Source organism: Trachinotus anak, unplaced genomic scaffold, assembly GCF_046630095.1.
Source record: "Trachinotus anak isolate AG129_WGS33_773 ecotype Australia unplaced genomic scaffold, CSIRO_AGI_Tana_v1 ptg000018l, whole genome shotgun sequence".
In the NCBI taxonomy this organism is placed as follows: Eukaryota; Metazoa; Chordata; class Actinopteri; order Carangiformes; family Carangidae; genus Trachinotus; species Trachinotus anak.
Window position 1 is genome coordinate 11,933,419 of NW_027273869.1, and position 14,090 is coordinate 11,947,508.

The 14,090-nt window shown below is 40.0% G+C and overlaps 1 protein-coding gene across 19 annotated transcripts in view; it reads left to right on the forward strand.

Annotated features, from left to right (window-relative positions):
• Positions 1 to 14,090, forward strand: part of cacna1c (calcium channel, voltage-dependent, L type, alpha 1C subunit) — a 197,078-nt gene that overhangs the window by 50,053 nt on the left and 132,935 nt on the right. For 18 of the 19 annotated variants that reach the window (XR_011694214.1, XR_011694213.1, XR_011694217.1 and 15 more), the window contains exon 2: positions 9,016 to 9,448. Coding sequence is in view for 14 of the 19 variants with exons in the window: in XM_071502787.1 (XP_071358888.1) it covers positions 9,016 to 9,448 (433 nt within the window). In the remaining 5 variants the exon portion in view is untranslated. Of the gene's footprint in view, positions 1 to 5,155; positions 6,029 to 9,015; positions 9,449 to 14,090 lie in introns of those variants that run through there. The other variant, XM_071502800.1, reaches the window with a different exon arrangement.

The following is a 14,090-nucleotide window of genomic DNA, read 5'->3' on the forward strand; positions in this document are numbered from 1 at the left end:
TTTAACAGCTTAAAACCATGTAGTCTTATCTTCGGCTCAAAGTTAGCCCTGTGAGGATTTACTATAATATGTCATTGTTATAACAATTGTCATTTCAAAAGGGCTACATGACAATTAATATATTTTATAGTCCCTGTTAGCTGCCTTGATTAATTTTCCCGAATCTCCAGTGAGAAACTGCCATTCACAGGATTTTTTTTAAATGGTGACTCACACTGTGTAAAAATCCAGGAACAAATGACATAATGCATAAAAATAAAAGGTACAAAATGTGTAACCTCAGAAGGCAATAAAAATGTATTCCATTTCATTTTGGGTGGGGGTACACTTGGTCAGCTCCAGGCCATGCCTCAGAACCATGATTGACACCTTTAGGGCAGGGCCACACAGTAATAAACTAGAAAATCCAGATGACAGTGAGCAATGTGTTGTTGAACACACAGCACACCTGCATAATTCATACTCACGTATTCCCTTGGCATGTTACTGTCATATCTATCTCATATGTGGAGGACTGTGCACACACACACGCACACACTTTCTCATTTCCCCTGAACTCCACTTTCCACTTCAGATAGTATGTTACAGTTTAATGAATAAATCCATATACGATAGGGGTTTTTATAGCTAGACCTCAATGCAATGAAAAGTGCAATAACAGCAAGGGAAAAAAAATATTGAGCATCACAAGTACCTGTAGCTATTTTGTTGTTAAAATGACCTCATTTATAACAAAAAAGTAAATATGCCCAGCTATGATGTCTTTTTGTTGACAGGGCAAAATGGGACAAATAAGCTCAACTGTAACAGGCAGAGGTTCACTGCTCCATAGAATTCAGACAAATGAGAAGCACTTTATTTTCAATGTACAGTAAATGAGCAGGAATTTCCCTTGACAATAGGCCTTTGTCCATTCACAGTGAATACTCTGCACAGAATGATAAGTTTTCAATTTGTTTGGTTGTCATGTTTGTTTACGCACCATCTTCAGTCCGATCATGCAATTTGCCACTTCATGTTTTTTCCTTGTAAGCTGCATGCATTTCATACTCATGTTGTGTGGGTTGTGCATGTCTGTGTGTGTATGTGTGTGTGTGTGTATGCATACTGTAATAATCTATTTGGGGGGGGTCATAGATCAAGGGGAGCAGGTGTATATGTGTACGCATATGTGAGCCTTGTATGTCTGTGCATGTGTGTGCATGGGGGAGCAGGTGTGTCTGTGTGGTGTGCTCACTCAGCCATATAATAGGCACATATGGACAGAGTGAGAGAGAGGGAAATGAGACACACACACACACACAGCGTATGTAGCCTACAAAATTCATGCACATTTACACAGCTGATACAGAAGCACTTGTACTCTTCTTTCAGGTTTGTGAATATACTACATGCGTGTGTGCGTGTGAGCGAGTGTGTGACTGGATGACACATAAATTGGATAAAAATAGTGTAAGGCTTACAACTGGTATTTATGATGACAATGATAATGAGGGTTAAGCATGATGGGATGTCATACAATCCCTGAAAAACACTAAAGTGGTGGCAATCACAAAGAGTTCACCTCTATTATACCGTTTTACGTTAGATGTTTTATTCTAAATCAGAGTCTAAAAATGGTTGTTAAAGGAAGTGATGAAGCAGTGTTCTTGTGGATCAGACTGGCAACGGACAGGTCGCACTTTTCAGTTATATGGAGGGATGAGAGCAAGAGAGAGAGAGAATAATTGTCAGCTATTTAAAAGTGACAGAGAGGGAAGTGATGGGAGAAAGCGTGAGGAGCGGTGAAGCAAGAGAGATAGAGAGAGAGATGAGGGGGGTAGATTGATGGAGGAAAAGAGGAAGGGTGCGCGGCTGAAAATGAACTTGTCCGCTGCTGGAGAGCCAATGGAGGGAGTGACAGCTCTATAGATTGGGGAGAAAAGAAGGAGAAGAAGGAAGAGAGGTGGTGTTAGGAGGAGGGAGGGTTAATAGGTATAGAGAGATGATGAGGAGATAGATGTAGGAAGGAGAGGGTGGAGGAGGTGGAAAGGAGGAGGGGAAGAGAGATGGATGAAGGATTTGGCAATTATGATGATGATGATGATGAGGAGGAGGAGAGGAAAGGGAGGCGTAAATAAGATGCAGAACTAGTGGGGAGGAGGAGGAAAAAGAGGTACAGTAGCAAAAGGAGGTCATCTCTCAAAAAAAAAAAAAAAAAAAGACAGTTCAGCTGGGGTGGCAGATGACTGGACTGTTGTGTACATGTGTGTGTGTGTGTGTGTGTGTGTGTGTGTGTGTGTGTGTGTGTTTTAGTACCCAAATATGCTGGAAAAAGACAATTGGTCAGGCTCAATTTTCTGGACCTTAGCCAGGCTGTTAATATATTTTTTTGGGTTTGAGAATTAGAGCTGCTGTAAGGTGTGTTTGTGTATGTGTGTGTGTGTCCCCCATTAATTAGTGTCTGATCAGGTGTCATCATCAGTTAATTGACTGATAATTACATCATCACTGTCCACACGACTATACCCTTGTTGGATTGAGCGGAGGGGAAGGAAAAAGCATGAAGAAAAAGATAAAAAGAGGAAGGCACACAGAGGAGATGACATGAGAAACTAATTAAGGATGGGATAATCTGATTGGTCCCAATCTTTGCCTGTCATCTCACTGAGCCAATTAAAGGAGCAGGGCAACTTTAGACTTTGGAGGTCTGGATGAGTTTTCCTTCTTCCACTGATGCAGTTTTTGCTGCAATTATTTGTACAGGAACTGTGTTTTGTTGGAAAGCAATACTAGACAGATCAGTTTGTAGTGTGTGTGTGTGTGTGTGTGTGTGTGTGTGTGTGTGTGTGTCTGTCTGTAGCAATGACATTTTACGGCAAAGTGCTCAGAGTTGCAGTGATACCATCTCCCTCCAGTCTTTATCATTAAGTAGATAACAGCTCCACTGACTTGAGTTTGTATCACAGCTCATTACAGTCTGCAGTTCAGTTCACACTGAAGTTTGGTTCAGTTAGGTTCATTTCAAGTTCAGTTTGAGTGAATGCTGACTGTCTCTACAGTTTATGGACTGATGTACAAAGTCTCTTAAAACATTTTGCTCCATCCCTCTGCTTCATTTATTCATTTCATCTTGTTTTATGCTTGTACCAATGTGATCTATTACATGCTTATGTTTAAATGTGTGATTTTCACTGACCGTAGCTTTTAATCCTGCTCAGGGAGAAAGTGGTGATGAGGTGTAACTTCTCCCACCATAAACAGCAGCGTTAACAGGAGATGGCAGTCTAGTAGTTTTAAATACCTCAGCATAGTCCTGAAAAGAGGTCCAATCAGCCAAAAATATTAAAATCAACTGTGTGAAGGGTCTTGAAAATCCCCTTACCAAGGGTTAGCGTTTTTTATATGTAAGACATTTTGACTCGCCTCAGTAGGAAAAGCACAGGTATAAATAAAGCTAATGATGGCCTAATTTAATGCAGCTCTTTCAGTTTCAGGGTCCTGGCATTTTGCATGCTGGCTCACTGTCATGGCTCACTGGGACACCTGAGCAGAACAGAGCCACTGTAAATGTTATTGGTAACACCTGTGCTTCTCCTAGTGTGGCAAGTTATAATATTTGCTGTGGAAATGTCCTGTCACCCATTCTTTTATCCATGATGAACTGCTTAGCATACATTGTGGAGCACCAGTTAATATGCACAATAACACCCATCTCTTATTGGTTCACCTCATTGTATACAGCAGCATAAATCATCACGTACGAACACAAAGCTCAATGTTAACACCCGTGCTTTTCCGCTATGACAGTGCCTGTTGTGAAAAATGACTATTGCACTATTTTGAAATTGTTAAATAAAAATGCAAGATAAGAAAAAAACACAAGTGCGAATAAAATACAGAAATGACACAAAAATGTCATAATGAAAAACACATTAGAGTGGAATTAGTATTAAATTAACCTTTGACTGTACTTAACTGTAGTGTGACTTTCAGAGCCATTTACTGCAGAACAATAATGTTGATGTGGTAATACTGTATTGGGTGTCTATTAGACCTTTATATTTAATGCACATGACAATAACATGATGGAAGTGGAGCTACAGCCAACAGCCACAGACTGACTGAAGTACTGTGGAAACCTTTATCTGCACTAACACCACTGACTGCATTGACAGTAATACCAAGAGGGAATTAGTGTTAAATATTTTTTCTTGTAAAATCACATGATGGACAGATAAATTATTGGATTAAGTCCTGCCATTCATGGTTAAGCACCCCAGCCCTCCACTCATTCCTCCTTCTCTTCCTCTTTTCTACTGTTGTTCCTAGATTCTAATCTCTTCTCCCGCTTTCCCCCTTTTTCCCTCGCCTGTTTTTGTTTCTTGCCTCTCTATCCCCTCTGTCTGCCTCTCCCTACTCTCACCATCCCTTTCTCTCCTCATATATCCACCTCCCTCCTGTATCCCGTCGTCTTCATCCTCTTTCCTTTTCTTCCTCTATCCCCCTCATCCTTCCCTTCTCCTCCCTCTCCCCTGCAGTCAGAATCATATTTCCACGGGCTGCTGCCCCCCCCCCTCCCCTCAGCAGAATAAAGAGCTGCTAATGGAATTACGGTCACTCACTTCAGTACACACTCTATCATACAACACTCTCACACACACGCACACAACATGGCTGTGCATATGCATGTGACAGGACAGACACGCAGAGAAACATGCGGTCAGACAGACAGATTAGTGAGCTCAGTATTATTAAAGTTTTACTCTCCTCTAATCCTCACACACTCACTCATGCAGCGCACGCACACACACACACACACACACACGTACACACACTCTCAGTGGGGCAGACCCTGTGAGAGGGGCAGGCAGTGTGAGATAAACTGATCACGCAGCAGTACAATATGCTGAAAGTGATTATGTGTGTGCGTGTGTGTGCGTGTGTGCGTGTGTGTGTGTGTGTGTGTGTGTGTGTTTGTGAGAGATAGTGAGAGACAGAGAGAGATGATGATGTGCAACAGCAGTCAGGAAGCAGATATTAACTCTCACTGGAGTCAATGCTGTAGAGAGTGAGGATTTTCCTGTATAGAGAATCAGCTGGGACAGTCCTAGATGCACAGCATGGATGTGTGTGCATGTGTGTGTGTGTGTGTTTTCATGCTTGTATGTATGATAAAAGTAAATATTTCCTGCTCAAAACCTGTAACATCAGCCCCAGAGTTTTGAGAATATATGGAAAATGTTAGTTCCATCCGAGTAATGAGATGAAAGATACGATCCAAACTGAAACTGCGGTGATATTTCCCATAAGGCACAGCTGCATCTGATATCAAGTGACTTCACCACTGGTGAATCTAAAGAACAACTCCTTTGGCGTTATGGCTGCATTCAATGCACACTGCTCGTAAATATCTGAAGACATATCTTGTGTTGTTGTTTAGTCAGTGCGTATGTTTTAAGATTACCATTAGAGCATTCCAGTTTTATTTTAGCTTCAATGAAAATACAATGATAAAAATAATTTAATGAAAAAAAACACTTAACCTAACAAATATTACAAAAGGTTCAACATAAAAAAGAAAAAAACAAAACAAAACAAAACAAAAAAAAAAACAGATAAAACCAAGAAACCAGAGTTTCAATAAAATAAGTCATACCATACAATTTTAATAATGTGTATATAATACATTAATAAGAATCAGAATCAGGTATAAAACTAATAGCAAATTTACTGAAAGGTCATTAGATTTCTCTTTTGTGACCAGGTACATGGTGAGTAGGGGTGTAACGGACTAGACTATGACATACCTTCAAAATAAGACTATCAGGAGTAGAATATAATTACTTTTTCTAGTGACAATAAGAGATTACAACTAATAATTAACGTTTGTTTCTTGTTTTGTTGGATGGGGAGGAAAGGGAGACAGACTGTTTGGTTCATGATGGTTAGCTTGGTGCACAGACTGGAGGCAGGCCGTGCCAGCTAGCTAGCCCCCGCCAACAAGAGAGGAAGACAACCCCCCCCCCCTCCCCCCCTCTCCCCTCTGGTAATCCTCACTTTGTTTAAGTTTAAGTTTAAGTTTAAGACGCTATGTACTGTTAGTTGACTGGCAAATTGTTGTTTAGTTTGTTGTCACTTGTTTGCTTCACTTCTGAAACGGGGCTAAGCTAGTTGCTAATAGATATCTGCCAAATACAAATGCTAGCTTTACTCGCTTTGTTATATTTCTCAACCTGTTAGCTGTGGAGTTTAGCTACTTAAATATATATATATACTGTATATGTACTACACTTGCAATTTTGAGGTTCTTGTACCTTATATCTTATTTTCATCACTTGCTACTAATGCTGCTTCACTACAATTCACAGATGTAAATGTGAGATAAAAAATTTCATCCAAAACAGTTAAACATATTATGGTGAATTATATTATTTGAATTCTCATATATTATGGATCAAACCAGTATCTAAACACTTCACATGAATGCATCAGTAATTCATATGTATTTATTTATTTTTTTTAACACAATATACTTTGACTTGTTATAGTGTGAAAAGCACAGGTGTAAATAGTTAAATAATCAGCTGCGTTTTAACAGTTCTACAGGGCTAATGGAGTATTTTTGAATCATGATATTGTTATTTTTACTTAAAGAAAGAGGCTTAATACTTATTTCACCACTGCACTTCATGTTAAATACAGAAGATGAAACGTGTGGTGTGGTGGCTTTGGAGTTATTGTAAGGCACATTTATGCAGTGGGTATTTGTAACACGGATACAGACTAAAGTAAGCCTAACTTATTAAAGCAAATAATTAAATAACAATGAAGAATTTCTTTAACTGTAGTGTAGTTTGTGAAGTAATATTTGTTTGTGAAGTAATGTAGTTTGTGAAGTAATGCAAATTTAACTGAGTAATAAAGTAAATGATTAAATTTTCCAAGAAACTTGCCAAGCACTTTTGAAAATGAGCATTATCAGCACATTTGGATAGCTCCTTTCTTTTTCCCTAAACTGTGTGGCTGAAGCAGCAACACCTGTAGATAGATATCTTTAAGTAAGCTGTAAGCAAATGAAAGAGAGGGGAGGTCAGAGGTCAGGTGTGCTGTGTACCACACACACACATTGACTTCAGTGTATGGCTTTGGGGATGATACATATCATAGTATGAGCACCTTCAGGCTGTAAACACAACGTATTAGGATAGAGGCTGTGTGTGATACGGGATCTGATATAATGTTCTCCCAGGCCATCTTACACAGCGAGTGCATATGTAGAAACTTACGGCTCAGAAGTGAGAGGAATGGGATTTCAGCGGATATTATAACCGCCCTGTAATCGTGCTAAGCATACAGGATAAGTCTGTCTCTCTCAGCCTCTTCTCTCTAACCCCTGATCCTCTCTTTCTCACCCTTTTCCTCTTTCTCTCTCTTTCTGTTTCCTTATCTCTATTGTAACAGCACGGGTTGGATTAACCTGACAGGAGTTCTTAAAATTCTGTATTCTTTTTTACCCTAAGGTAGCTTTGCTCTTGTTGGGATTTGTGAACTTGACATTGGGAATTACCTTTGATCAGATGTGATTTCATTTGAAATCAGCATATTGATGTGTTACTCAAGGCACTGATACATTTAATTGTCACTGCAAAGTAATATACACACTTAAGGTATATGTTACAGTATACATTTACACATTTACAGAGTTTGTAGTTATATACATTATTTAAACATGAACACATCAAACAAAAGTGGTGATACAATTAAAAAATGTTTAATTTATTTTGAAATATGCTCAAAAACAAAATTTGTTCTGTCAGTTTTGTTGAAATGTTTTCATATCATCAGTAACTGGGACTTTTTAGTTTCAGAAGTATACTGCAGTTTCCTTGAAGCAATGCCGCTCCTTTGTCAGACACATTATGAATTTCACGTATGCGTGCATGATTATCGTTTGTATTACTAACAATTGTTGACACAAAGTACCACAAATAAATGTTGTCTTAAACTAGGAAATGGTAGGCTATGTAATTTCAGAGTATGTAATCTGGTGCAGGGTGAGAGCATTTGTGGAATCCTTGTTCAGATGTCGGAGGGAAAGAGAGACTGAGTGGATATTGTAAGTGTCTTTAATCTGGCTAAGCATACAGTATGGATAATCCACACTCTCTTACTTTTTCCTCACTTAGTCTTATTTCTAGAATTTGTCTGTCTGACATAACTATGTAATCTCATTGAGATTATTGTAATTCTGTCTCTCATTTCTCTCCAACATTCTTCTCTTCTTTTATTCCACTTCATGTATTTGATGTCTACAATCTTTTATCAAACCACACACTACATTTACCCACACCCTGTCATTAGAACATAGTAGCACTCTACTAGTAATTATTTCTTGTGTCAAACATTTTTTTTTGAGATTTCTAAATGACAACTTGTTAAATCTTTTGGGTAAAATTTTTGAAAAATCTACCTCTATACTGTCAAGAAGAAAAACAGGAAGTGTGCAACAAAGGGAACAGATATTTTCTGTTTTGGATTTATTTAAAAGCTGTGATTACAAAAATAAAAAACTATGATGAAGGTTATACCTATAATTTTTTTCAAATAAAATGAGCCTTTTTTATTTGTAGCATGGAGAATGTTCACTACACCAGCCTAGTAGTTGCTGGTCTGATGAGTGCCGGGGTGTGTGTTGACACAAAGTGAATGGACACAATATGATGAGGAACTAAAGAGCATACAGTTAGCTCTGTTGTATTTGCTTGACAGATGGGAGTATATTAGTCATTGGTCTATTCTACAGGGAGAGTGTCTGAAAAATATACAGGGCTCACTAACTGATTTGTCAACAATTCAAACACTGTTGAAGCCTCCAAAGTCAACCACTACCAGACTGTAGAAAACTGAAACACTGCAACAACTTCACAGACCCATATGTGATGTATTAAATCAACAAGTGGTTTAAGAGCTGACAATGAACTTGTGTTATTAATTTTTTTCCTCCTTTTTCTCCTTCTTCTTTCTCCACTCCAGGCTCCGACTATTCTCCCCCGCCGCCCCTGCCTCGGCCTCCTCCCACCGGCCTGACAAACGAGCATAGTGGTGGTGGCAGCCATGGTGACCATGGTGGAGGAGGGGGCGGGGTCAACCATGGGGTGGGTGTGGTGGGCCTGGCTCCAGAGCACATCCCCACACCAGGGGCAGCCCTGAGCTGGCAGGCGGCCATCGATGCTGCGCGGCAGGCAAAGATGATGGGCAACGCTGCTGCGGGTGGAGGGGCTGGGCTTGGGTCGGGAGGGGGCGGGCCCATCTCCACGGCCAGCTCCACGCAAAGGAAGAGACAACACTATAGCTCTAAGCCCAAGAAACAGACAACGACGACAGCAACAAGGCCGCCACGGGCCCTACTCTGTCTCACGCTCAAGAACCCCATACGCAGGGCCTGCATCAGCATTGTAGAGTGGAAGTATCCTTTAAATAACCATAATTGGAGGGTTGTGTGCATACTGTTTGCAAGGAGGAATAACATGCAACATGTTTCACTTTCAAGACTGTGTCATGTTTCAGAGTTGACAGAATCTGCCTTCTTAAGCTCTAAGTTTTCTGAGTTACTGAAGTTTACTGAGTTTTGTTCTGGGTTGAATTTACAAGATGGGGACATCCAACTCATGCAAGAGAGGTCAGTTCTTTGTGAAATAAATCTACCTTGTTGCTGCAGAGAATGAACAGTCAATCTAGGTAGAATGACAGATAATGCAAAAGTTTTGGTGCAAGGTCTAACTTGAAGTTTTTCATTTTCAGAGGGCAGTACAGTATTTTCCCGCCATAAAAAGATTTTGACTTGCTGTAAAAGACAATACCTGTTTAAAAAAAGAACCTAAACCAGAGAAATGCACACATCTCACATATATACTGTATATGTGTGCAACATTGCATCTATTTAGAACTATGAACTTAAAAGTGAGTATAAATCTATATGAATTGTGCTGAGAATGGATGGATGGATGCTGGATGGATAGATGCAGGTAGAAAAACATGGCAAAATGAAAGGAGGCTTCGGGGGATGCAGGATGTAAACAGATTGAGAAGGCATCACGCTTCCTCTTTTGTTTAGTAACCCTCTTTGCCTTTCTTCTATTCCTTCTTCTCTCTCTTCTTTTAATCAGTCTCTCTTCTCTCCCGTGTCTCAGTGCGATTCTCTGCTCTCCAGTCACTTGTTTTAATCCTTTTTCCCATTCCTCTCGCTGTCCTTTTTTCTGTTTTCTCACAGGAGGATAAAACAAATTGTGTCATTTTCATCCCTCCTTCACACCTCTCCCCAGCATATCTCTCTCCCCCAGCTCTTTCTAAGTGCATTCATCTTCTCTCCCCCAGGTCCATCCACGCCTCTTTCACTCCTTTGCTCCCTCCATCCTCCACCTTAGAGTCTCTCCCACATTTTATTATCCTTCTCTCCCTCCCTCTGTCCATCCAAATCCCTTTATTCCTGCTGTTCCTCCACCCGTCCTTCTGCTTCCTCTCCTGGAGTTTTTTTTGTTTTTCTTTTTTTTAAGCTGCCGAACATAATGACTTCGTTTTCCCTCAGGGTGAGATAGAGGGAGAAAGGGAGAGAGACAGAAATGGTCAGTGTCACAGTCAAAGTGATCTATAATAGGAGAGGGTCCACATGAGCTCAGCAAGAGCACAGTCACACATTGTCCTGAGCGGGAGAGAAGGAGAGGAAGAGGAGGGGTCGGGGAAATGAGAAGGGCAGGGATATGGGCAGGACATGGATGTCGACAGGAGAGATGATGAAGCAGAGTCGCTAAGGAGGGTGGGAGGAAGTGCGCGAGGGACTGAGGGGAGGATGGGAAATGTAAACAAAAAAAAATGACAGAGAAGCAGGAGGGCAAATAATGAGTAAGGAGGGGGAGGAGGGGGAGAGGATAGGGGGATCATAAGGGAGGAGAGGAGAGAAGCAGAGAGCGCTTGTGTGTGTGCTTGGGTTGCATTAGCGAATTATCAAATTATATAAGGTCTAGGACTGATTTTGAACTGCACATGTAACAATATGGATGAAAATGTGTTTTAATCAAGCCTAAAAACTGACTTCTAATTGTGCTTTTACGCAGTTACATTACATGCCACACCTATAACTATTAACAACATGGATTGAAAAGATTTTTCTACTGGATTTCCACTCTTTTCTCATTTCTGCAGCTACCATATTGTCAGAGCAGTAAAACTACGAGAAATACGTTTTTTAAAAATTATCTAGTGATGAATTTTTGGTGATGTTCGAATGAACCTGGATATTTATCAGCGAACCGCAAAATAACTGGTCCTATTCAGTCCTGCATTTACATTTACTGTGAAAATCCAGACCATACTCATATGTCCGTATTATATCACTCAAACAACAGAAATTTCCAATGGGACCAGCCCAGGCTTTTTAAGTGTGTGTAATCTCCTTTTGATTCTAGTGGATACAGACAGTCTCTCTGCTGGTCACATTGTGTATTTATGATTATCAGTAGTCAAAGCATCAGTAGTTCACCTCAGTGGTGCTAATCCCAAAAAAGAAAAGGAAATTAATGAAAAAAATGCATGCATAAACTCTCAGGGTCATTGGAACAATCTCACCCAGTGACTGATGAGCGTTCAGATCATTACCCACAATTCCCAGCATCATTCATTTAAACAGCTGTGAAGGGTGGGATGGAAGAGAGAGAGTGAGAGAGAGAGAGACAGTGACAGAGAGAAAGAGGTGAGAGAATGAGATGAGTGTAGGAAAGAAGAGGGACATTAACGTGGGCTCTTGAGAGATGAGAAAAAGAGAAATGTTAACAGGATGGAGTAAATAAAAATGGAAGGAGCAGAACAGTAGCAAAATTACCTTCTCCACTAGTTTAAAAAATCACCATCAAACCGTCAATCAGTCTGCCTGCTTGCCTTTCCAACTGTTCTACTTTAGGATGTCCTTCATAACTGCAGTGTGGGCCTGTTTAAATGCAGCATGTTTAAACATTAGTCTGTGGGTGACTTTGCACACTGTGTGCGTTTCTTCTGTGTGTGCGTAGTTTTGCATTTTTTGTGTTGCTTGTATTCTACAGGCTTCAAATATGTGTGTGTGTGTGTGTATGCTTGTGTGTGTGTGTGTGTGTGTGTCCTGTATTCTGTGAGTACCTCTGTCTCTAGAGATAGCAGATCCGAAATCTTCCTCTCCTCCTCCTCTGTTACCATGACAACAGCTACTGCTCTCAACAGGTCGATGGGGCCTGTCTGAGCTCACGCATACACATAAAACACACACTTAGATTAGAGAACACACATACTTACACACAGATGATAAAGGACAGAAACACACACACATGCAAAGACACAGCACTTTCGCATGCTGTGTAATTATAGCATTCAAGCATTACCTGCACACTGGCAAGGTCAGCATGAGAGACAAGGAGAGAGCAGGGGTACGTCTAACTACCATGTTCTCTATATGAAATCACACTAAGTGGTAGTTTTAAAAGGTGTCATTGAGTTTACACAAACACATACACACTGATTCCTGGCCAACAGTTTATACTGTACATTGCATCAGGTTACATTAGGAGTTGCACCATTTGTATGCATTTTTGACTCAATCAGAAAAGCATAGAAATATTCTCAGCGTAATACAGCAGAGTGTTGGGCTTGTTCTCCCAGATAACATCAGTATATCCCAGGTTTCTTATTTGGCTTTGTCCAGATAAGAGATTATCTGTGTTATTGTGAGCTGCATGAGCAAAATGCTGAATGCAGAGAATCTCAGAAAAAAGCATCTGGGGGTGTATGTGGATGCAGTCCCGGTGTGACAATTTATTACAAGCGTATACAGTTAGCTTTGTTAAAATGCTGAATGTATATGTTGAATTCCAAACTGCCTCAGACAGTAGTAACCTGCTGAATATTGGATCACGACAGCTGTGAAACCTCGTGAGTTAACTGTACTGATTTCAGTTTTCTTATAACAAGTATTTCCCCTTGCTGATGGATATTTACCATTGTTATGCTGATTAATAGACAATATTAAAATATTTAGTATTCAGTTTGATTCAGAACCTTTCGATTTTCCTCCATGTGTTGTTTTGCTCTCAACAGCACAGCAGGCAGTAGATTTATTATCATGATGACGGAAGCAGACCTCAAGGGTTTCTTAAATTACGGGTCAGGAACCCAGAATGAGCCACAGGCCTGTTTTTCTGTGGGTGCCCGCATGTCTGGAGAGCGTTTTAATGAGCCCCCAGCACAAGGGTGAGTGATTAACTTTGATGCAAGTCCCAAGCTGAATGAGCTGAATGATCTTGTGGCCGATGATGTTCAAAGGTCAATCCTTAATCCAAACATAAACAAAGTATTAGCACCACCATAAAAAGCTAAATAATTTCTTTCTCCCTCTCACTCCTCCTGTGTCTGCAAGGCTGTTCCTTAAACAGTAGTTAAAGCTTAAAACTGGGGAGCAGGTTAGTTTCTGGCAGGGCCCACACACAGCAAAATTGGTAGGGTGATTATAGGTAGTACAAGATTGTTAAAGTTTTTACATTCATGTCATGTTCATTTAAAGTGAAACCTGGTTATTCATTTGTAAAGACAGTGTTTACTATTTGGCCATTCTAATCCAGGGATCAAGGTTTTTCTGGTGGCTTTGGATTTGAGATCATTAGTTTCTATTTATAAATGTAATGATGATGAACATCTGACGTTGGGATTCAACTGCTGAGAAATTCATATTGTTCTACTTTAGCTGACATAAAAATATTCCTGAAATTGGAAGGTCAAATTAATTAATGCTGAAGGAAAATAACTTTGTCAGTGTTTACAAGGTCCGGTTAGTGCAGACTTTTGTTCCTTGCATAGTGCTATATTTTGATGTTTCATTAGTTCTTATTCTCTTCACTTCAGTTTGAAACTTTACCTGCTGAAAGTTCTGAGTTATTTTAAATATGTATAGTAATCCATCACTGATAACATCATTATTTTTTTTATTTTTATTTTATTTTTATCAGTTGCCTTATGAATATACAGTAATGCAGTTGAAAATATAGATAGCATTTTGTTTTTTGCACCCCCCCCACCTCCCACCCCCCCCCGCC